This window comes from Puma concolor, chromosome B3 (assembly GCF_028749965.1).
Source record: "Puma concolor isolate L17-30 chromosome B3, mPumCon1.1.hap2, whole genome shotgun sequence".
NCBI lineage: Eukaryota > Metazoa > Chordata > Mammalia > Carnivora > Felidae > Puma > Puma concolor.
Genome location: NC_141672.1, coordinates 95,702,024 through 95,724,099, shown reverse-complemented (window position 1 = coordinate 95,724,099; position 22,076 = coordinate 95,702,024). Strand labels below are relative to the sequence as shown.

Genomic DNA, 22,076 nt, shown 5'->3' with positions numbered 1-22,076 from the left:
TTATTGGTGTATAGAAATGCAACAGATTTCTGTACATTGATTTTGTATCCTGAGACTTTACAGAATTTGTGTATCAGTTCTAGCAATATTTTGGTCTAGCCTTTCGGGTTTCCTACATAGAGTATCATGTCATCTACTAATAGCAAAAGTTTGACTTCTTCCTTGCCGATCTGGATGCCTTTTATTTCTTTTTGTTGTCTGATTGCTGAGGCTAAGACTTCCAGTACTGTGTTAAATAACAATGGTGAGATTGGACATCCAAGGCAGGTTGAGGAATATTAAATGCACTACATAAACACTGAAGTAGGGGTGCTTGGGTGGCTCAGTCAGTTAAGTGTCCTACTCTTGACTTTGGCTCAGGTTGTGATCTCACGGTTTGTGGGTTCAAGCCCCGCATTGGGCTCTGCTAACAACACGGAGCCTGCTTGGGATTCTGTCTCCTTCTCTCTCTGCCCCTCCCACCATCTCCCTCTCTCTCCCTCTCTCTCAAAATAAAAAAAAGGAAACTTTAAAAAAACAATGAAGTAATAACTCATAAGAGATTGAGAAAGAAAGTGTTAGGGTGTGAAGGGAGTTTGAAGTTATCACACAACAAGAATCCTCTGTGGGATATAGCTCTTATAGCAAGGTCTTAATTGTGTCCCCGTAAGAAAGTGACTTATTTTCCTTAAAAGAATGTGTTCTGGGCAAATGCGTATAACTTAAGTGTTTCCTCAAATAAGAAATAAATTCATCGGAAGAGCTTCCCTCTTAAGGAAGTACTGTCAAACCTTATGTATAAATAGCATTATTAAAGTGTTTTGTTGTTGGCAAACCAGATTATTACCAGTGTGAAAATTATTGTTCGTGTCCTAGACAGCTGCTCAGGAAGCAATCCTGCATGCGTCTGGAAATGGCAAACCTGTACCGTCTAAGGACTACTGCATGCTCTATAACCCTCATTGGACAGATCTTCCAAGTACCCTAGAAAATGCAGTAAGTAAATCACAGTTAATATTTATTTGTAAACATAGAATTATTGAAAGGCAAGAATGAGTATTATATTTTAGTGTGTGAACTAGCTGTAATATATGATGATTAATTATTTTTTTTTGCTTTGGGCTACATGTTTTTCTGTCTGTGGGAAAAACAAGTTAGGGAATTTTAAAATACTTAACTCAAAGCCTGGTTGTCATAAAATATTTCTAATTTAAAAGAACCTGGTATTAAACCAATATTGATACTTTGTCACTGAATGCATTTATTATGAAATATGATCTTTATCATGTTAAAGACATTTCGTTTTTTCAGACTTCCATCAGTTTGATGAATCTGACTACCACACCATTGTGCAATCTTTCTGATATTCCACCTGAAGGAATAAAGAGCAAAGCAGTTGTGGTACAGTGGGGAACCTGCCATTTTCTTGAAAAAGCCAGAATTGCAAAAACAGGAGGTGCTGAAGCATTATTGGTTGCCAATAACAGTGTCCTAGTAAGTTGTAAAACTTAAGTAACTCTTGAACTCATGATATCAAATTTCACAGGAATTGAACTATCTTTTTGGTATGTAATTTATGGGCCAAGTTTTGAATAATCCCATTATAGGGTTATTTTAAAATAAATATTCTGGCACTGATAGGCATTGAACTGGAAAACTTTGTAATTTTTTTTTTTTAATTTTTTTAATGTTTACTTATTTTTTGAGAGAGAGAGAGAGAGTACGAGCAGGGGAGCTGCAGAGAGAGAAGGAGACAGAATCTGAAAGCAGGCTTCAGGCTCTGAGCTGTCAGCACAGAGCCTGACGTGGGGCTTGAACCCACGAGCTGTAATATCATGACCTGAGACGAAGTCAGACGCTTAACCAACTAAGCCACCCCGTGCCCCTGTAATTTCTTTTCTATTCCTAAATTGAGCAAGACTTTGTCCTAACATATTTGTTAGGTACAAACATGTCTGTATATGTGTACACACACACACACACACACACACACACACACACACACACACACACGATATACCTACATATAAGTCGGTTTAAGTTTATGCTAAAAGGATTCCAGTTTGAGAACTCTTACTATTATATCAAGAAAGAACATATGAAACTTTGTTTTATAACTAAAAAAAAGATATAATGTTTATATTTAATGGAATAATGTGTATTTTATTCTGTAAATATACTAGTAGCCCCTAAGTTTTCATAATATGTTTTTTTCTTTCAGTTTCCTCCCTCAGGGAACAAATCTGAATTTCATGATGTGAAAATAGTGATTGCATTTATAAACTACAAAGATTTTAAAGATATGAAGCAGGTAAATTAGTAATTATGTATTATACAAAGTTTATACATAGTACAATTCTTTACTTTTAACTATTGATAATAAATTTAAATTATATATGCTCCATTTGCTAACAAGAAGCTATAAAGGCCAATCAGGTCTTTATTTGGGAAATGTTTATCTCCCAGTGAGCACAAGGTGCTTCAGAGCCCTGACTTTAGAAAAGATACTGATTTGTTTTGACTTTTTAATAATCTCTGTTATATCCTTTATCGTAGCTTTAAATCCCTGACAAGATGTGATTGTGTGGAACACTGAACTTTCAAGATTTAATAAACCAAAGTATAGCCTCATAGTTATGACAAGAGAATACATTATGTTGTCAAAAATGGTTCTAGTGTTGTGGATTTTGTAACGTTATAGTATCATTTTCAGAGTGAAATGAGAGTGTTGCTGCCATAGGCTCTAGTAGAAAGAAAACTAATTCTGATGTTTTAACTGTTATTTTGCCTTTCAGACTCTTGGAGATAACATTACTGTGAAAATGTATTCTCCATCGTGGCCCAACTTTGACTATACTATGGTAGTTATTTTTGTAATTGCTGTGTTCACTGTGGCATTAGGAGGCTATTGGAGTGGACTAATTGAATTGTAAGTTTAACTAAACTTCAGTGTTTTTGTGATAGATGATTAAAAAAATTATTGTTTGATAATCATTTCAATCATGTTAACAACATTTAAAATTTACCTGACCTCAGAATATAGTGCTAATGAGATAAGATTGCAGGTTTGTCCTCCTGTAGGACATTTAACTTTTCACTGAGAAGAAGGGAGTCATAGCTTCCTCTAACCCTTCTGCTGGTAGGATAACATCGAAATTACATCAAAGGCTTTTTAAAATCAAAATGTTTAGTTATCTCTCACAGAAAAGATGAAGATACTTAGTGTCCTAATGTGCCTATTTATTTAGATTGAAAGAAAATAAGCAAGAGAAAGTGGGGCTGGGGGTTTCAGCTCTTCCTGAGTTCAGTCATTACAGTGTGACTTCATCATTCTGTTTAATGCTTTAGGAATTCTAAGGATATGAAGCATGTTCACATTTTACTTAAATATAGAAATTCTAAATGTACATAAAATTTAGATTTTCCTGTTGATTAACAACCTGAAACCAATCTTCTTATAGTTGTGTTTCTTTGGCTCTGGGTTAAAGCAGGCAACATTGTTTAAAAGGATCAGTTCATATTTACAACTCTGAATTTAAAAATGTGCTTCAATCATATTATTTTATGCGTAAAGGACAGTATACTCATCTTGTGAATTGGTCTGTAGGTTCCATTAAAAAGGACTTATTTGCAACTAAATGAAGTTTATTTGTAATTTCTTTTTTTTTTCTTAACGTTTATTTATTTTGAGAGAGAGAGTGAGCGTGTGTGCACGCACATGTGCTCACATACGCTCACATGAGCAGGGGAGGGGCCAAGAGAGGGAGAAAGAGAGCATCTCAAGCAGGCTCTGCACTGTCAGTGCAGAGCCCAACACAGGGCTCAATCCAACAAACCTCGAGATCATGACCTGAGCCAAAATCAAGAGTCAGACGCTCAATCGACTGAGCCACCCAGGCACCCTTTGTCTTATTACTGTGTAATAAGACCCTTTGTCTTATTACTGTGATGTATCACACTGATTGATTTCTGAATATTAAACCACCCTTGCATCCTGAACAAAAATCCCAGTTTATTGTGGTTAATGAATGTTTTTAAATTTATTGTTGGATTTGGTTTGCTAATATTTTGTTGAGGATTTTTGCATCTATGTTCATCAGAGATATTGACTTACAGTTCTCTTTTTTTTGGGGGGTGGCTTTATCTGGTTTTGGTACTCCTGGCCTCATAGAATGAGTTTTGAAGCTTTCCTTCCTCTTATTTTTTGGAATAGTTTGAGAAGAATAGATACTCACTTCTCTTTAAATGTTTGGTAGAATTCAGCTGTGAAGATGTCTGGTCCTGGACTTTTGTTTGTTGGGAGTTTTTTGATTACTGATTCAATATCATTGCTGGTCCTCAGTCTGTTCAAAGTTTCTATTGCTGATTCAGTTATGGGAGATTGTATGTTTCTAGGAATTTATCCGTTTCTTCTCAGTTGTCCAATTTGTTGCCATTTAATTTTTTATAATACTCTCTTGTAATTCTTTGTATTTCTGTGGTGTTGGTTGTTATTTCTCCTCTTTCATTTGTGATTTTGTTTGAGTCCTCTCTCTCTCTCTCTTTTTTTTTTTTATGAGTTTGGCTAAAGGTTTATCAATTTTGTTGGTCTTTTCAAAGACCAGCTCCTGGTTTCATTTATCTGTTCTATTGTTTTGTGTTTTTTAGTTTCTGTTTCCTTTATTTCTGTTCTGTTGTGCGTTATTTCCTTCCTTCTGCTGGTTTTGAGTTTCTTTGTTTCTTCTTTTTCTAGCTCCTTTAGGTGTAAGGTTAGGTTATTTGTTTGAGATTTTTTTCTTGCTTCTTCAGATAGGCCTGTATTGCTATAAACTTCCCTGAAAACTTTTTTTGCTGCATCCCAAAGATTTTGTGCCTTTTTGTTTCTATTTTCATTTGTTTCCATGTAATTTTTTATTTCTTGTTTGATTTTTTTGGTTGACCTATTCATTGTTTAGTAGCATATTATTTAACCTCCATGTTAACTTGTGGTCTTCGCAGCTTTTTTCTTGTGGTTGATTTCCAGTTTCATAGCATTGTGGTCAGAAAAGATGCTTGGTATGACTTTTATCTTTTTTAATTATTGAGGCTTGTTTTGTGGTCTTATATGTGGTGTGTTGTGGAGAATGTTCCATGTGCACTTGAAAAGAATGTGTATTCTGCTGTTTTAAGATGGAAAGTTCTGAATATATCTGTTAAATCCACCTGGTTCAATGGGTCATTCAAAGTCACCATTTCCTTGTTGATTTCCTGTTTGGATGATCAGTCCTTTGATGTAAGTGGGTTGTTAAAGTTCCCTATTATTATTGTATTACTATCATTTCTTTCCTTTTTGTTTGTTATTAACTGTTTTATGTATTTGGGTGTTTCCATGTTGGGTGCATAAATACGTACAACTGTTATATCTTCTCATTGGATGGTCCCCTTTATTATTATATAGTGTCCTCCTTTGTCTCTTGTTACAGTTTTTAAAAGTTTGTTTCTAGGGTACCTGGGTGGCTCAATCAGTTATGTGTCTGACTCTGGATTTTGGTTTAGGTCGTGATCTCACAGTCATGGGATTGAGTCCCAGCCCTGGGCATGGAGCCTGCTTGGGATTCCCTCTCTTTATCTGTCTTTCTTCTTTCTCTCTGTCTCTCCCTGCCCCATCCAGCCTCTGCCCCTCCTCCACTCTCTCTCTGAGAATAAATACATTAAAAAATAATAAAGTCTATTTTTTCTGACATAAGTATTGCTACTTCAGCTTTCTTTTCATACCCATGTGATGATAAATGCTTTTCCTTCCTTTCACTTTCAATCTGCATGTGTCTGCAGGTCTGAAATGAGTCTCTTGTTAGGCAGCATACAGATGGCTCTTCTTTTTTTTATCCATTCTGTCACCCTCTATCTTTTGATTGAAACACTTTGTCTATTTACATTCAAAGTAATTATTGATAGATATGTACTTATTGTCATTTTGTTATTCTTTTTATGATTGTTTTTGTGGTTCTTTTCTGTTTCTTTCCTTGCTCTCTTCTCTGACAATTAGTTGGCTTTCTTTGTGAGATACTTGGATTGCTTTCTTTTTATTTATTTTTTTAATTAATTTATTTATTTTGAGAGACACAGACACAGCGTGAGTGGAGAGGGGCAGAGAGAGAGGGAGACAGAGAATCCCAAGCAGGCTGTGTGCTGGCAGCACAGAACCCAATGTGACACTTGACCCCATGAAACTGTAATACCATGACCCAAGCCAAAACCAAGAGTCAGACACTTAACTGACTGAGCCATCCAGGTGCCCCAGCTTTCTTTTTGTTTTTTGCATATGTTTTACAAGGTTTTTGATTTGTGGTTACCATTAGGTTTATATGTAAATCTGCATATAGTAGTTAGTGTTAACTTGATGGTCACTTACATTTGAACCCATTCTTTACCCCCCACCTCCCGGGTTTTAAGTATATGATAGCATACTTTACATCTTTTGATTTTATGAGTCCCTTGACTGATTTTTTTGGATATACTTATTTTTTACTGCTTTTGTGCTTCCTACTTTTTTTACTCCCACTTATGGTCTTTCCTTTCCACTCAAAGAGTCCCCTTTAACATTTCTTGTAGAGCAGGTTTGGTGGTGATGAATTCTTTTAACTTTTGTTTGTTTGGGAACTTCCTTATCTCTCCTTCTATTCTGAATTATAGCCTTGCTGGATAGAATATTCTTGGTTGCACATTTTTTCCTTTCAGTACTTTGAATATATCATGCCACCCTTTTCTGGCCTGTATAAGGTTTCTGTTGAAAATTCAGCCTATACCCTTATGAGGTTTCCCTTGTACATAAATGTTTTCTCTTGCTGCTTTTAAAATTCCCTTTCAAAGAGCGCCTGGGTGGCTCAGTCGGTTAAGCGTCCAACTTCAGCTCAGGTCACGATCTCATGGTTCGTGAGTTCAAGCCCTGCGTCAGGCTCTGTGCTAACAGCTCAGAGCCTGGAGCCTACTTCAGATTCTGTGTCTCCTTCTGTCTCTGCCTCTCCCCTGCTCATGTTCTGTCTCTCTGTGTCTGAAAAATAAATAAACACTAAAAAAATTTTTTTTAATTCTCTCTTTCGAGATTATGAATTTTGAAATTGAGATGGCTGATTCTAAGAGTAAAATAAAGATAGAACTAAGTGTATGTGTGGGTGTGGATGAGGGGCCTGACCTTATAATACAAGAAAGAGAAGATGAATCAGTGACAAAGGGAAAAATGTTTTGTAAAAAGTAGAATAATTAAGAACATTAGCTCCATTTGCAACAACATGGATGGGCTTTGAACGCACTGTGCTATAAGTAAAATAAGACAGAGAAAGACAAATACTGTATAATGTCACTGATATGTGGAAGCAAACAAAAAAGGAACTCAGAGACACAGAGAGTCAGATTGATGGTTCCCAGAGGCAGGGAGTGAGGGTGGCAAAATGAACGAGGGTTATCAAAAGGTACAAACTTCTGGTTATAAAATAAGTAACTCTTGGGGATGTGATGTACAGCGTGGTGACTATAATTGGTAAGACTGTCTTGTGTATTTGAAAGTTGCTAAGAGAGTAGATCTTAAAAGTTCTTATCACAAGAAAAAAAATGTGACTGTGGTGACGGATGTTAACTATACCTATTGTGACCATTTTGTTATGTATGCAAATACCAAGTCATTATGTTGTATACCTGAAACTAATATTACATGTCAATAAGATCTTAACTTTTAAAAATGAACATATGGACTGTCATTTAGCAAGTAAAAAGAGTTAAAAGAGAAGGGGAAAGAGAATAAAACTTAGGAAAGGGAAAATTTACCAGAACAGGAATTCGTAAGTCAGAATTACCTGCCAAATGAAAGATGTACCTTATGCAGAAGGGAAAGATGCCTTGGTTCAGTTTAAAACTGAGAATTAAAGTCTTATTATAATGAAATCATTGGTTCTCAAGCTCCATAAACTCAAGATGGCATGAAAAAAAGCTTAGCTTTTCATTATACATAGCTCTTAAGCTACTTAGGAATATAGTGTTTTAAAAGATGAATTGTTGTGTTTTATATGATATAAATCTAGTATATGTTTCCTTTCCAAAAATTGTCTGGTGCTTTTTACTTTGCCATATTTATCTTTTCCTTTAAAGTGTTCTACTGGTTTACTGAATATGAATATATAAATCTTTCATTGTGATATATATGAATATATATATCTTTCACTGTGATAAAAATAGCTTTAAGTGTATCTGTTTGCAATGACAGATACCAAAGGTTGGCACCTTTTACCACTCAGATACCACTTTTATTGATACTTCTGTTGATACCTTCACATCCAGCTCTACAGTTGCCAGAATGTGCTGGTGTGGCTGTCCCCAGACCCTTTCCCTGCTCTTTTCCCAGGCAGCCTCCCTTGAGTCACAAATACTCGATGTAGTGACCATACTAGTCAACAGTTTTCTAATAAGGAAGTGGTATGTTGGTAAATAAGCAGTCTGGCAAGTGGACAATTTGATAGAAGTAAACTTTTTTTAACCTGAAGTTTGTATTGAGCCAGACCTGATGAGAAGGGTCAGGGTGTAAGCAAAGGAAATGAGAGTTTAGTTGATCAGAGCTGAAGGGAGTAGAAGTAAAAAAGTATATAGAGGGCTCCATGTAACTGAGATGAGACAATAAGATGACAGAACAGAGACTGCTCAACAAAGGACACTACTGACCCCTCTTCAACTTTTATCTCTGCTTTCATTAGCTGTGTGGCTTAGCAAGGGTTGTTGCTATGTTAAGGTAGGAGAAAGCTATGTCTTGAACTTCTTTTGAATGCTTTGTAATATCCTGATGAGCACAGAACAGGTATACAGTAAATACTGAGTTGATTGAAAGAAGAATTTAATGTTTACCTGTAAGAGAAGCTAATTTTAGAAGTACTTTACTGTCTGTAACTTGGTAATAAGTATGTTAAAAGAATTGGTTATCATCAGAAATTTATTACATCAATATAGTTTTCAAATTAGATAGTATAAACATCTACAAACATTAATTTGTTTATGTGATAAATATCATCTGTGTCAATAATTTTGCTTCCAGAAAAGAAAAAAGTGTTGTTTCAGAAGTTAGTGATTAATAATAGATCGTCTCTGGAGCATAGAGCTTATAGGGACCTTTTACTTTCTAGAATAAGTATTTTCTATTTGTTTGGTGTGCGGTTTTTTAAAGTATATCACTTTGTAGTCAGAAACAAATTTAAGTTGGTGTTGGAGGTCAATTTTAAAAATAACTGTACCTGGCAGAAATTTTCTCAAGTTCCTGTGTATGTTTATGCAGGGAGAACATGAAGGCCGTGACAAACACTGAAGATAGAGAAATGAGGAGAAAGAAGGAAGAATATTTAACTTTTAGTCCTCTAACAGTTGTAATATTTGTGGTCATCTGCTGTGTTATGATGGTCTTACTTTATTTCTTCTACAAATGGTTGGGTAAGTAGTCCTATTTTATATTTGCTACTTTCAGCATACAATTTTTTCATTTACTTCACCAGATTTCCTTTAAGGTATTCTACCTGGAAAGCTTAAGCAAATAATTAAAAAGTGATACTAACTTTTTAAACTATCAGAAGTGTTAGGATCCCCGTTACTCTGGGATAAAAAATACTCAGATTGAAAATATACTACATCTTCAGATAAGAACACTACTTCATATGACTTGAAAGAATTGCTGTGATCCCTAAGTTTCCCTCTCTGCACATAAAGCTTGATAGCCCAATATCTAAGCAGCACACTAAAACTTTATTATTTGAACTTTATTAAAAGTTTATTAAACTGAATTCGAAGTTTATTCAAATTGCTAATTGATTTGCCTCTGCTCACTCCCAAAGTGTAGTTTGTTCTTTTGTCAGCTTGCAAATCAAGATGTGTTGCTCATATTTTGTTTTGCTTGTATAAACAGTCAGGATTATACTACATCTAAAGACATACAAACATGCAAGGACTTGCCTGTGGTCTAGATAGTAACTGATACCTTTCCTTTAAGAAGGTAGGGGTAGGAACTGTATGGTCTTGCCCATCCCCTGGACTATCTTGCTAGTAGCCTGAAAGAATGGAAATTTGCCATCTCTGGCTGATGTACAGCACAAAGAGGAGGGGACTAGGATATAGGGCAGTGTGCCTCATAAGAATTGGCAAAAACCCTTTGTAAAAACTGCTACATACTGTAGTGCTTATTTAGAGAATATTAGTAAATTTTCTGGACTAGAAAACTGAGGTTAGTTTCAGCTTATTGTCTAATTTCTCCTGTCTACTATGACATATATTTCCAATTAGAAAAAAGAATTATTTCAGGGCGCTTGGGTGGCTCAGTAAGTTGGACATCTGGCTCTTGATTTCAGCTCAGGTCATGAACTTGCGATTTGTGGGATCAAACCTGCACTGAGCATGGAGCCTTCTTGGGATTCTCTCTCCCCGTCTCTCTACCTCCACCATCCCCCACCCCCATAAACATTAAAACATGAAAGAAAAATTAATTATTTCAATGTCACTCCTATTTCAATCTGTTGCTGGGAGAATAGATACTAGGAAAGTTATTTCTATTACATTGTCATTGTGCAGCTTATATTTCTAATTTAATACACAGCCTTCAGTTTGCGTCTGACCCAAAGTCAGTTAATTAGTGATCTTTGAAAAGGGATTCCTCTACCTATCCTAAAGCATGTTTTCATTTTTGGTGAGAAATTTCTTTAAACTTATTGGTATTTAAAAAGCCTTGTTTATAAATGTAATTTTTAAAATTTTTTAATTATATTTGAGACAGAGAACACGAACAGGGGAGACAGAGCGGGGGAGAGAGAGAGAGAGAGAGAGCAGCTCCACACTTAGTGTAGAGCCTACCATGGGGCTTAATCCCAGGACCCTGGGATCATAACCTGAGCTGAAATCAAGTCAGACGGTCAAATGACTTAGCCACCCAAGGCACCCCTATAAATGTAATTTTTAATGTAAGAGGGAGATCGTTAAATCTCATGGTTTATCCCAGGACATGGGATTTAATTATGACTGACTAAATCTATGTGATATTGCAAAATTTATTTTTATTTTGGTTCCTTATGGTTCCTTTTGGCTAAAGTTGCTGCCATTTTTAATATATGAAATGTATCAAATTGTGAGGTTTCCCCTTACCATTTAATGTTAAGTCATGTTCAAGAAAGTAACTAAAGATAGTTATATTAACCATATTCTTTCCCATGCCTAATCATTTTCTTAGTATAGTAGGCATTGAATAAAATACCTAAAACTCTGTTTGGGTCTCAAGAGCATGATTTCTACCTATGTTTTAAAACTTGGGTGGGCAACCTTTGGTGTATGATTTACCAAACATAACTTGGCAATTTTTTACTGTCTTTCTTACTGCTTACATTACCATATATAACTAGTAATAACAAGTAACAAGGAACTAAAAAAGTAATTTGTCCAAGTTCATCAATTAGAAAGGGGCCAATAGTTGAAAACAAGGATATCAGAAAATTGGGGAATGGTAGCTATGTTTCTAAAAAAGGAATAGTTTTGCAGACTCGTGAACAAGATCTAAGTTGTCCAGCTACAGAAACAGCAAGATGCCAGGTGATTTTTCAGGCTTTTTTGTGACATTCTAAAGATTCAATAGAAGCTGTATTGGTTAAAAAGAAGAAAGATTGATTTACTGTCTCTAGATTACTCTCTTTCTCACCTACACAGAGTTATAATTTTCTGAAATTTAGTGGAACTTGAAAAATTCAGGTAAAATTTGTATTTCCATTGTGAAATTTTGAGAAAGCTAAGAAAGTGAATATTTTATTTTAAAGTACAATCATTTCTTCCCCTGTTTAGGAATAAGGAGATTAAATGTAATTTTAAATAATTGTCAAATAACTATAGCTAATATAGAAAAATAATTGAATTTTAACTACCTTAGTTTCATAGCTTAACAGAGTTTGTTTAAATGGATTTGGTTTTACCACAGATCAAGTTATTAGAGATAAATTCCACCGTAGGAAAATATAGATAGCGTGGTTAATGTCTAAGGTAGGTGTCAGTTCTCATCCTTAACCTGCATTTTTAAAAACATTTATACTATAAATAGTATACTATTAATACTATTTTTAAAAACATTTATACTATTTTTATACTATTTAAACTATTATACTATTTATACTATATTTATACATATACTATGTTTATTTTTTAAAGAGAGAGTAGATCCAAAGCAGGCTTTGCACTGACAGCCCAGAGCCCAATGTGGGGCTCAAACTCACAAGCCCGAGAGATCATGACTTGAGCCAAAGTCAGACATTCAACCACCTGAGCCACCCAGGCACTGTATATTGTTTTCTTAATTTGTCCATTCCTTACATTTAAATACTTAGAAATATCTACAACTCACTTTGTAAACATCTTTAACAGACATGTTAGTTTGAATCATTGAATGATAGAAACTGTAGAGACAGCTTCAGCCCTTGAGCAATCCTACCCACTCTTCAATGAAACTCAAGTTGTAAATATTTTCAGTTTAGTAACCTATTCAAATTATAGTATGGTCACTGCATTGAAAGTATCGTGTTTCAGTAAGAAAGCTAAACCTTAATATTGCTTGTATAAATATTTTCTTATCACATTTCCTTTTGTTCTCATATAACTTAGTGTCTTGTTTTTTTTCTAGTTTATGTTATGATAGCAATTTTCTGCATAGCATCAGCAATGAGTCTGTACAACTGTCTTGCTGCACTAATTCGTAAGATACCCTGTGGACAATGCGCGTATGTATCTCTTACAAGGAATTCTATAACGTTGGTATTTGTAATTTAAAATGATACAGGGAAAAGTAGGAGTGCTGTTTTAAACCTGTGCAATCCAATATACATGTGGCTGTTTAAAGTTAAGTTAATTAAAATTAAATAAATTTAAAAATTCAGTTCCTCAGTCTCGTTAGCCACATTTCAAATGCTAATAACCACATGTAGCTACTATATTGGACAGCACAGATCTGAAACATTTCCATCATCACAGACAGTTCTGTTGAACTGATAAAAGATTTTTTGATGTATCATTTGTTGTACTTAAAACTTAAATTGATATTTTAATAACTTTCTTGTGACTGTGGTTAACATTTGCCATTTCTCATATTACATGAACATTGTAATTCATCTACAGAGTAAACTAACCTATTTTGATCTGTTTTTTAGGATTACATTTCGTGGCAAAAGCATTGAAGTGAGACTTATCTTTCTCTCTGGACTATGCATAGCAATATCTGTTGTTTGGGCTGTATTTAGAAATGAAGATAGGTATGACTACTCAGTGTATTTGCTCTTAGATTAAGAATACATTATTTTATATCTTGCATGATAATTATGCATTTTGGTTAGTATGGATTTTTTTTTTTTTTGCTTTTATCCCAGAATACCATAGTCTTGAAACAAGCTAAATAAATACTTAAATAAACAGATCTTATGCGAATGGATTCAAGGTCATATAGAGAAGCAAATATGTATTATGATTTAAACATCTAAGCTGAAATAGGCTTCAAAAATATACTTAATTATGGTATACCCACACAAGTACAATGCAGCTGTTAAGGATGAAGATCTATGAATTGATTTGCAGTGATTTCCAGGGTGTATTTTTTTTTTAATGGTTATTTATTTATTTATTTTTGAGAGAAAAAGAAAGAAAGCGAAGGAGGTGCAAAGAGAGAGGAGACAGAGAATCCCAAGCAGTCTCCGTGCTGTCAGCACAGAGCCCAGTGTGGGGCTTGAACTCATGAACTGTGAGATCATGACTGGCCCAAATCAGGAGTCGGGATGCTTAACCAACTGAGCCACCCAGGCGCCCCCTAAAGGTGTATTTTTAAGTGAGAAAAGGATATCTAGAGTATGCCATCGTTTATGTAAGAGAGGAAATACACAGATATCTGTCCATTTGCAGGAAGGATAACCAGAAAAAAATTTTAACTTTTTAATGGTTTATTAATAAAATTATTAAAGCCTAGAACCACTTATAGACTAAAATTTGGAAGCAAAACGTATACAATTTTTGGCAGCTTCAGTTGATAATTATGCATATCAATTCCTTGTAGAGTCTGTTACATAGATCTTATTTCCTTTAGATTGTAGCTCTCTGGATGTATATTAACACTAATATCCTTTGTTTTGAGCTACTTTTCTAAAAGGGACCTGTGTATAAGTTCAAAGGTTAAAGATAAGTATGCACTATATCTGATATATATTCTGACGTAGCCTTTCAACTTTTTCTTAGTATAGTGGTATTCGTTATTCTAGGACAGTAAACTGATAAATATGGAGCATATGAGAGGTTTTTTGGTCATTATAATTGCTGTTTAGTAATCAAATAGTCAAATCATAGCAATTGAATGATATCACTTTAGTGATGTATTTCTTTTGAAAAGTCCCATCTAAAAATAACTACATAAACCAATTAAAGTTAATTTCTTTTGATTTTAGGTGGGCTTGGATTTTACAGGATATCTTGGGGATTGCTTTCTGTCTGAATTTAATTAAAACACTGAAGTTACCCAACTTCAAGGTAAAGTATACTACTTTGCTAGCTAAAATAATTTTTTCTTTTTAAAAAAACTTTATTAATGTATAATTTACATATAATAAAATGCACCCATTGTAAGTGTACAGTTTATTAAAGTTTCGCAAATGAATGATTTTGTAGCCACCGTCTTAATGATACAACATTTCTCATCTCTTCAAAAGCTCTGTTCTGCCCTTTTGCTATCAGTCCTAATAACCAGCCTCAGCCAACCACTGATTTGGTAGCTAAAATATTTTTAATCATTTGTATAATATGTCAGTTTCACAAAATCCTTATAGACAAAATATCAACAAAGAGCATTTCTTTGACTTAGTGATTCATTTTTTTTTAAAGAATAGGATAAAGAAGATAAAATTTTTAATGTGATAGGTAGAATAAAGGTATAAATAATAATAACTGTTAAATACCTTTCAAAAACTAGTGTTCAAATGTAATTTCACGTGTTTATTTGTACTTGCAAAATAGTATAATCTCTTAATTTAGATATTGAAAATTTGACCTTTACATGTTTCTTTTTTCAACAGTCATGTGTGATACTGCTAGGCCTTCTCCTCCTCTATGATGTATTTTTTGTTTTCATAACACCATTCATCACAAAGGTATGAGAAACATGCTAAAAGATGAGAATCTTAAACCTGCTCTTAGATTGTTGATTTTGCAGGTATTTACCATTGAATGCATTCTAATTCTCTTTCAAAAAATTGTCATTGAAATTGGCCTTTTACTAGGGGATTTTTTTAAGCCTTTAAGTTATTCTACTAAAGAAAAGTATCTCCTGGCTAATCATGAGAACACGAATTTTCTTCCTACTCATTTTAAAGTAACTTTTCTTATTATAAAACAATAAATGTCTGCCATAGATAATATAAACAGCAAAAAGAATGAAAATGTGTCATTGCTGCTTTCCTTTCTGTACCCCTAGTTTGAGACTAAGAAAGAGCACCTAATGTGAGGCTCTGTAACCTTGTTACCCTGGCAGGTCACTCAGCACTTTGTGCTTCTGTTTCCTAATCCGTTCCATGAGGGAGTGTTGGCTAGCATTCCAGCCTTCCTCTTCCGTCAGTAGAATTCTTTTGGGCAGAACTGACAGAACCCACTGTAACCTTTCTATATCAGAAAGGACCCCTCCTCTATCCAAAGCCCCTCCTCTATCCACCAGAGGCCAGGGTGGGGCTGGGCCTCAGGAGAAACTAGACCCAGGGGCATATACTCTCCGTTTCCACTTCTGTCCATTTGTTCACTGTCGTAGACTGGCTTTTTCTATGAGGTTAGAATCGGCAGCTGACAGCTCCTGGTTCACCTAAACCAGCCCTGCCGCTAGCTCTTCCATAAAATGGCATTGCTGTTCCCAGAATAAGGGAGAGGTGTTGGGTGAGTGTGATAGTCCTTCATTACTTGTCATGATTTTCTGCCTTATCTCAATTCCTATCTTGTGAGTATTTTATTGCTCAGTTCTCCCAATTTCCCCATTTTATGTTGAGTCTTATTTTGTAACTTTATATCATCTCTTTATCCTTGTCATTCTCACATATTCAGTATCTGATATTATAATCACTATGTTTTTTCCCATTAGTTCTTTATTCTTTAGCCCCTGTCATCTGTGAAATCACTGTAAAATTGCACTTTTACTATTTGCTATAATAGCATAAATATGTGACACAAACATGTGCCCTGTTGGGAGCTAAAATGCAAGTAGGTAGTAAACATAGTTAACTGCCCCAAATTAGAGCTAACTGGACCATTTTAACTAGAATCTTTCTGTGCCTTAATGATGAGCCATTTGACTCAGTGACTTTGTTGAGCAAAAGTAACCTTTTTAAAGCACAGAATTAGTATTATGGATTATAACAAAAAATGTCAATTAATGAAAGCATTGTTTTAACATTTATTTATTTTTGAGAGAGGGAGAGAGACAGAGCATGAGGAAAGGGCAGAAAGAGGGAGACAGAGAATCCCAAGCAGGCTCTGCACTGCCAGCACAGAGCCCAGTGTGGGGCTTGAACCCATGAACCATTAGATCATTACCTGAGCTGAAACCAAGAGTTGGACACTTAACTAACTGAGCCATCCAGGCACCCGAAAGCATTTTTTTAAGTTCTATCTATAGCTGTCCCATCTTGTATCAATTTATTCGGTTCAAAAAAATGTTTTTGTAAGTCACTCTAAAGGGGTCTCATAATGAAAGTAAAGCATTTTCTGTACAAAGTCATTCTCATAAATCAGCAGATAATCCTAGCATATGACACGTTTATTACACAGTGGATATAGATATGAACTGTAACTAAACCCTTAAAATTTTTTTTCCATTCAGTTTTAATACTGGATTCTCAGAATTTTAAAGATACAGGATAATAATAAAGGTGTCTATGAGCCCTCTCTGTTTATTCTCTGCCTAGAGAATTTTTCATCTTCTTTTTTTTCCATATTAGTTCCCACCGATCAGGAATGTGATTTCTAGTAATCTGATCTGGTGTAAAAAATTAGAAGTGCTCTTTGAAGTTCACTAGTGCAGATTTACTTTAACACCTTCTTCTGAGTTTGGTTTGCTTGTTTTATTAAGGCTGTAGACCTTACCTTAGTAGGTAACTCAAAATAAAAATTACATATATAATTTCTGATTTTTGAGGTTTTTTTTAACTGAAAATTTTAAGGATTAAACATTGGGCATTTTAAACCTATTTTTCAACTCTGGTGTTAGTAGAGTTTTAATGAGTAAGCTGAGCAGGCCGGCTATAAGAACCTGTCTTCATTTTTTTTCCACCCACCCTGTAACTTGGTATAGTATCTTACAAATACTACTTAGATATCTTTGAATGTAGGAGAGGATGTCAGTGATGGTCTTTACTTAAGTGTTTAAAATAACAGAAAATGAACCAAAATGTACTCTGTCTAGAAATTAAATCACATTATGGTAATTTGCTATAAGGAACTGTATTTAATATTAGTCTATTTTCCTAAACACCTGTGGCACTTAACCCTTCTGTAACCTGAAGCTTAACATGAGGAAAAGATTTCTGTAGCTAGAGATTGTATCCTTTCTACTCAGCTCAGGTATCCGTGAAGTCCTCTTAAAAACACTAAAGTGATTTCTCCAATGTTCCCCACCCACATGGAAAATATTATAACTAGTCGATCAAATTCTCCTTATGCAGCATTTATTTATCTTCCCACTACCTATTTGGTGATATACTCATCATAATGTAAAGCATAGATGGATGCTTCTAGCAGTCTTAATTTGCTGCCTCCAAATGTTTCCCTTTCACAACAGACTTGGCTATCAGGAAAGAACTATTAAGGAACTCCTCGCACAGCCCACATAAAAAGGCCTTAGCCAGATACCATGGATGAAATTCAGCTAAGGTTAATGTTTTGATTGGGACATAAAAAGCTGGCAAGGCTGAAACTGGACAGGAGACAAGCTTAAGATGTTTCTCAAGTTCTTTAGGACTGGGTCTTTTCAAGTTTGGCTTCATTGTTATTATGGCAAGTAGGCAGAAGGTCAAAAGTCTTTTTTATTCAAAGAAAGTTACCAATATTTATTACAAATCAGATTTTAATATTTCTTGTGTCTCTATTCATTGTTATTGCTAAAAATGACTAAGGGCACATAATATATGACATAATGTAACTACAAGCACTTAAAATTTATAGCCTATTAAAAATGCTAGTAGCTGTTAGTTGTCAGTACAGATCACTGCCCAAAGCTTCACTTGAATAATCTGTGTGTGGTTTATCTGCTAGTTTCTGATCATTGTTGAGCTCTAATAGTGTGAAGCCGTATGCTAGGTGAATTTTGTTTTAGATGGCTCCAATTTTTGCTAGACTCTTTTAGGAAAAAAGTGTTCTACAGCCCATTTTTCATCAGTTTTCTGTAGGCCATTAGCCATGGGGTCAAATTATTTTTGAATACTGGTAGATTGTTCTCTTTAAGTGATTGGGCAATTTCTTTCATCTTCCTCCTCAATTTTAGAATGGCGAGAGCATCATGGTTGAACTTGCAGCTGGACCTTTTGGAAATAATGAAAAGGTAGGGATGGCAATTAAATAGAAATGGCTGCCAGCGTATATATGTGTGTCCAGTTAATAATTTTGCCTTCCTGTATAATTCATTGGTCATGTAGTGCATGTTAAGGTATTGTAAAACTTTATTTCTCGCAAAATATAGCCCTTTTCTTAGTTATTCTAAATTATTAAATACCTATTGACTTGGGTTTCATCCTAGAATGATGGAAACTTGGTGGAAGCCACTGCTCAACCCTCAGCTCCCCATGAGAAAGTAAGGATTGTATTTCAGATATGTTCATTGGACTTTAAATCATACCCTCTGAGACAAGATTCTTCTTTGGGGGAAAAAATCCAGATTGCAAAAAAAAAAAAATAATAATAAAAAATTTTAAAAAATCTATGTCAAGGCCTCAGTCCGATTTTTGGTAAAAAGGGAAAAAAAAGGTTAGATGCGGGGATACTAGATTAATACTGTCAACCCTTATGTGTGTTGGGTTTCATTTTTCCAAACTTGTGTATCTATTTCTTTCAACCTTTCTATAGATTCAGAGTATATATGTATAGTTTATGTTCTCTGATTTCAAGTTCTTCTAAAATGTCTATTTAAAAGTTTTAAAACAATTACTCTCATATCCTTCCCTTTCTAAGAGATGTGGGTAAATATTCCTAAGAAGTTTATTGGTGCCTTTTTTTTTCCCCCCATAATTACAGTTACCGGTAGTCATCAGGGTACCAAAGCTGGCCTATTTCTCAGTAATGAGTGTGTGCCTCATGCCAGTTTCAATACTGGGTTTTGGAGACATTATTGTACCAGGTAAGCAATAGTAACAATTTCAGTACAAATATACTGATGGTTTAAAATCGCCAACATTTAGTATCTATTGAAAGTTACCTACTCTGTATTAAGTATTTGTAGCTATGGCTAGAGCTGAGTCAATGACCAAGATAGGAAAAAAAAAAAAAAGGCATTTCAAGGGGTAGAAGAAAAAGCCCAAATGGTAACAACCAAAGATATCTCCCATGGCTCAAAAAAAGTTTCTTAGAGGAAGCACCTAGAATCAGTTTGACCTACTTCCCCAAGAAAGTTTATAATAAAACTCTTCAGAAGTTGAATTTAATAATACGAAGTGTATTGTAATTTCTATTACTTCTATTTTAAAATAATAGTTATATGGCATTATAATACCAAAAAAATAGAGCATATGGTCTGTCTTCTTTGATAGTTGTTGCAGGTCTGCATATTCTCCTCACTGGGCAACCTACAGTGTAAACTTAATCCCAGCCCATTAATAATATAGCTTAGAAGTAAAAGACTTAGAAGTCTTTGCTAATCATCTGAGAGATTGTCCTTCCTTGCTTTTCTTGCAGTCTCTCTGTACTAAGTGCCTGTGAAGGGTAAAAAGTACGGTTGCTTCTGAAAAAGACTTTTAGTTTACATAGTAAAGCCAGATAGAGAGAAGCTAACAGCTCTGCCTTGTGAGTTGGTATGGCAGAGTCCAGTGCAGCAACTCTCTTAGTTCATTTTCTAGGATAGATCACATGTTAGGCCACAGAGCAAATCTTAGCAAGTTTAAGAAGATTGAAATTACATACCAAGTATATTTTCTGACCACAGTGGCATGAAACTAGAAATCAGTAACAGGAGGAAAACTGGAAGATTCACACGTACATAGAAATTAAACAAAATAGTTTGAACAACTAAAGCATCAAAGAAAAAATTAAAGGAGAAATCAAAAAATACTTAAAAAAAATGATAAGAGAAACAGCATTCCAAAACATATGAGATACAACAAAAGCAGTTTAAGCAGGAAGTTTATAGTGATAAGCACATAGATCAAGAAAATAGAAAAACCTCAAATAAGCAGCCTAACTTTACATGTAAGGAACTAGAAAAGAAGAACAAACTAAGCCCAAAGTTAGCAGAAAGAAGGAAATAATAAAATACAGCAAAAATAGAGAATAGGAAAACAGTAGAAAAGATTAATGAAACTAAGAGTTGGTCCTTTAAAAAGCTAATAATGACAGACCTTCAATTAGACTAAGAAATAGAGAACCTACATCATTAAAATTCTAAATGAAAGAGGAGACAATACAACTGATACCACAGAAATATAATAAAAAATTTTCTCCATATCATAGAATGTTAAGCAGCTAATAAAAAATCATGTTTTTAAAGATTGTTTAATGGCTTGGAAAAATGTTTAAAAATGGCATTAAGTTAAAAAAAAATCAGCGTTTATAATTTTGTCCAGAATTTGTGGGTACTTTAATGTTCTCATGGTATAAAAAAGAAGGTTAAATATAATGCAGTGTGTGCTGTTGCAGTTAAATTTGTGTTGCTGTTACTGTTTTAAGAAAATAATGTGGAGTTTGGGTTTTCTTGGTTTTTTTAATTTATTTTTTGTTTTTTAGGACTGTTGGTTGCATACTGTAGAAGATTTGATGTTCAGACTGGTTCTTCTTCTATATACTATGTTTCCTCCACAATTGGTAAACTTCTGTTTTTTTCTATTATGTTTGAATTATATTGTCTGTAGGAAAAGGTAGAGGTGTCAAAATAAGGAGTCCGGGATTCTAATTCTTCATCATTAACTAATAAGACAAGTTTTTCCATCAAAAAGGAATAATACTTTAATACCTATATCATAAAGTTTTTGAGGTTTAAAAAAATTATATATGAAAGTAAATCAGTAGGTTTTATATTAGATATAAGCATATTTTATATGCTTTATTAGCTTTATTAGCTTATTAGATATAAGCATATTTTACATGCTTTATTAGAGCATATGGCACATCAGTAATCAATAAATTGTATATTAGATTTTCTTAAAATACTATATGAATAAATGTGTATGTATATAAATGAATTTATGGCACAATAACATCTAACCTAGGACAGCAGAATTGTCATTTATCCCTTTATTTCCATTATTGAGAACAGACAAGAATAGGAAGTAAGCCAAAAAATACTTCTAAGCATATCAAACAGGTATCTCAAAGTTCATACACCAAAGTGCTTTATTCTTAAGTAAGCAGCCTGTACCAGAACCATTTACATACTGTGCTAGCAAGGTTTTCAATTCCATAGTGGAGTTAAATGCAGTAACTTAAGAATGTACACTAGCAATAGAGAAGGGTATTACTAGAAACAGGTACCTGACGGCAAGAAAGAACAGCTAAGTGAATAAAATGATGACAAAAAGAAAAAAAACATAAAGAAATAAGAAAAGCAGTCTAAGGATATTAAGAATGATACTGTCTAAGGGCATTAACATATTAAAGTCCAGCACCAGTCAGTGTGATAGAATAAAAGAACACTCAATGAAAAGCAGATTACAGGGTTCTCTGTCCATTGTGCTGTATAATTTTGGGAAGTTCACTTAACTTCCCTGGTCCTCCATTGCCTCATCTATAAAATCAGGAGGTAGACTGAATTGTCTGTCAAGGCTCTTCTAGCTCCAATGTTCTGAGATCCCATGTTCGTGATGAGACCCTCAGTCATTAAGGAAAGATCAGATGGTGTTTGGTATGCACTTGTTGAAGCCCTGGAAGTATAT

General features: G+C 34.4%; 1 protein-coding gene across 2 annotated transcripts in view; it reads left to right on the top strand.

Moving 5' to 3' along the window:
• Positions 1-22,076, top strand: part of SPPL2A (signal peptide peptidase like 2A) — a 51,906-nt gene that overhangs the window by 18,695 nt on the left and 11,135 nt on the right. The window contains exons 2-14 of one of the 2 annotated variants that reach the window (XM_086710669.1): positions 856-975; positions 1,291-1,473; positions 2,201-2,290; positions 2,775-2,908; positions 9,251-9,402; positions 12,614-12,710; positions 13,137-13,238; positions 14,415-14,496; positions 15,039-15,113; positions 18,485-18,541; positions 18,737-18,790; positions 19,231-19,333; positions 20,932-21,009. In XM_086710669.1, coding sequence (XP_086566795.1) covers positions 856-975; positions 1,291-1,473; positions 2,201-2,290; positions 2,775-2,908; positions 9,251-9,402; positions 12,614-12,710; positions 13,137-13,238; positions 14,415-14,496; positions 15,039-15,113; positions 18,485-18,541; positions 18,737-18,790; positions 19,231-19,333; positions 20,932-21,009 — 1,327 coding nt within the window. The remainder of the gene's footprint in view (positions 1-855; positions 976-1,290; positions 1,474-2,200; positions 2,291-2,774; positions 2,909-9,250; positions 9,403-12,613; positions 12,711-13,136; positions 13,239-14,414; positions 14,497-15,038; positions 15,114-18,484; positions 18,542-18,736; positions 18,791-19,230; positions 19,334-20,931; positions 21,010-22,076) is intronic. The other variant, XM_086710670.1, reaches the window with a different exon arrangement.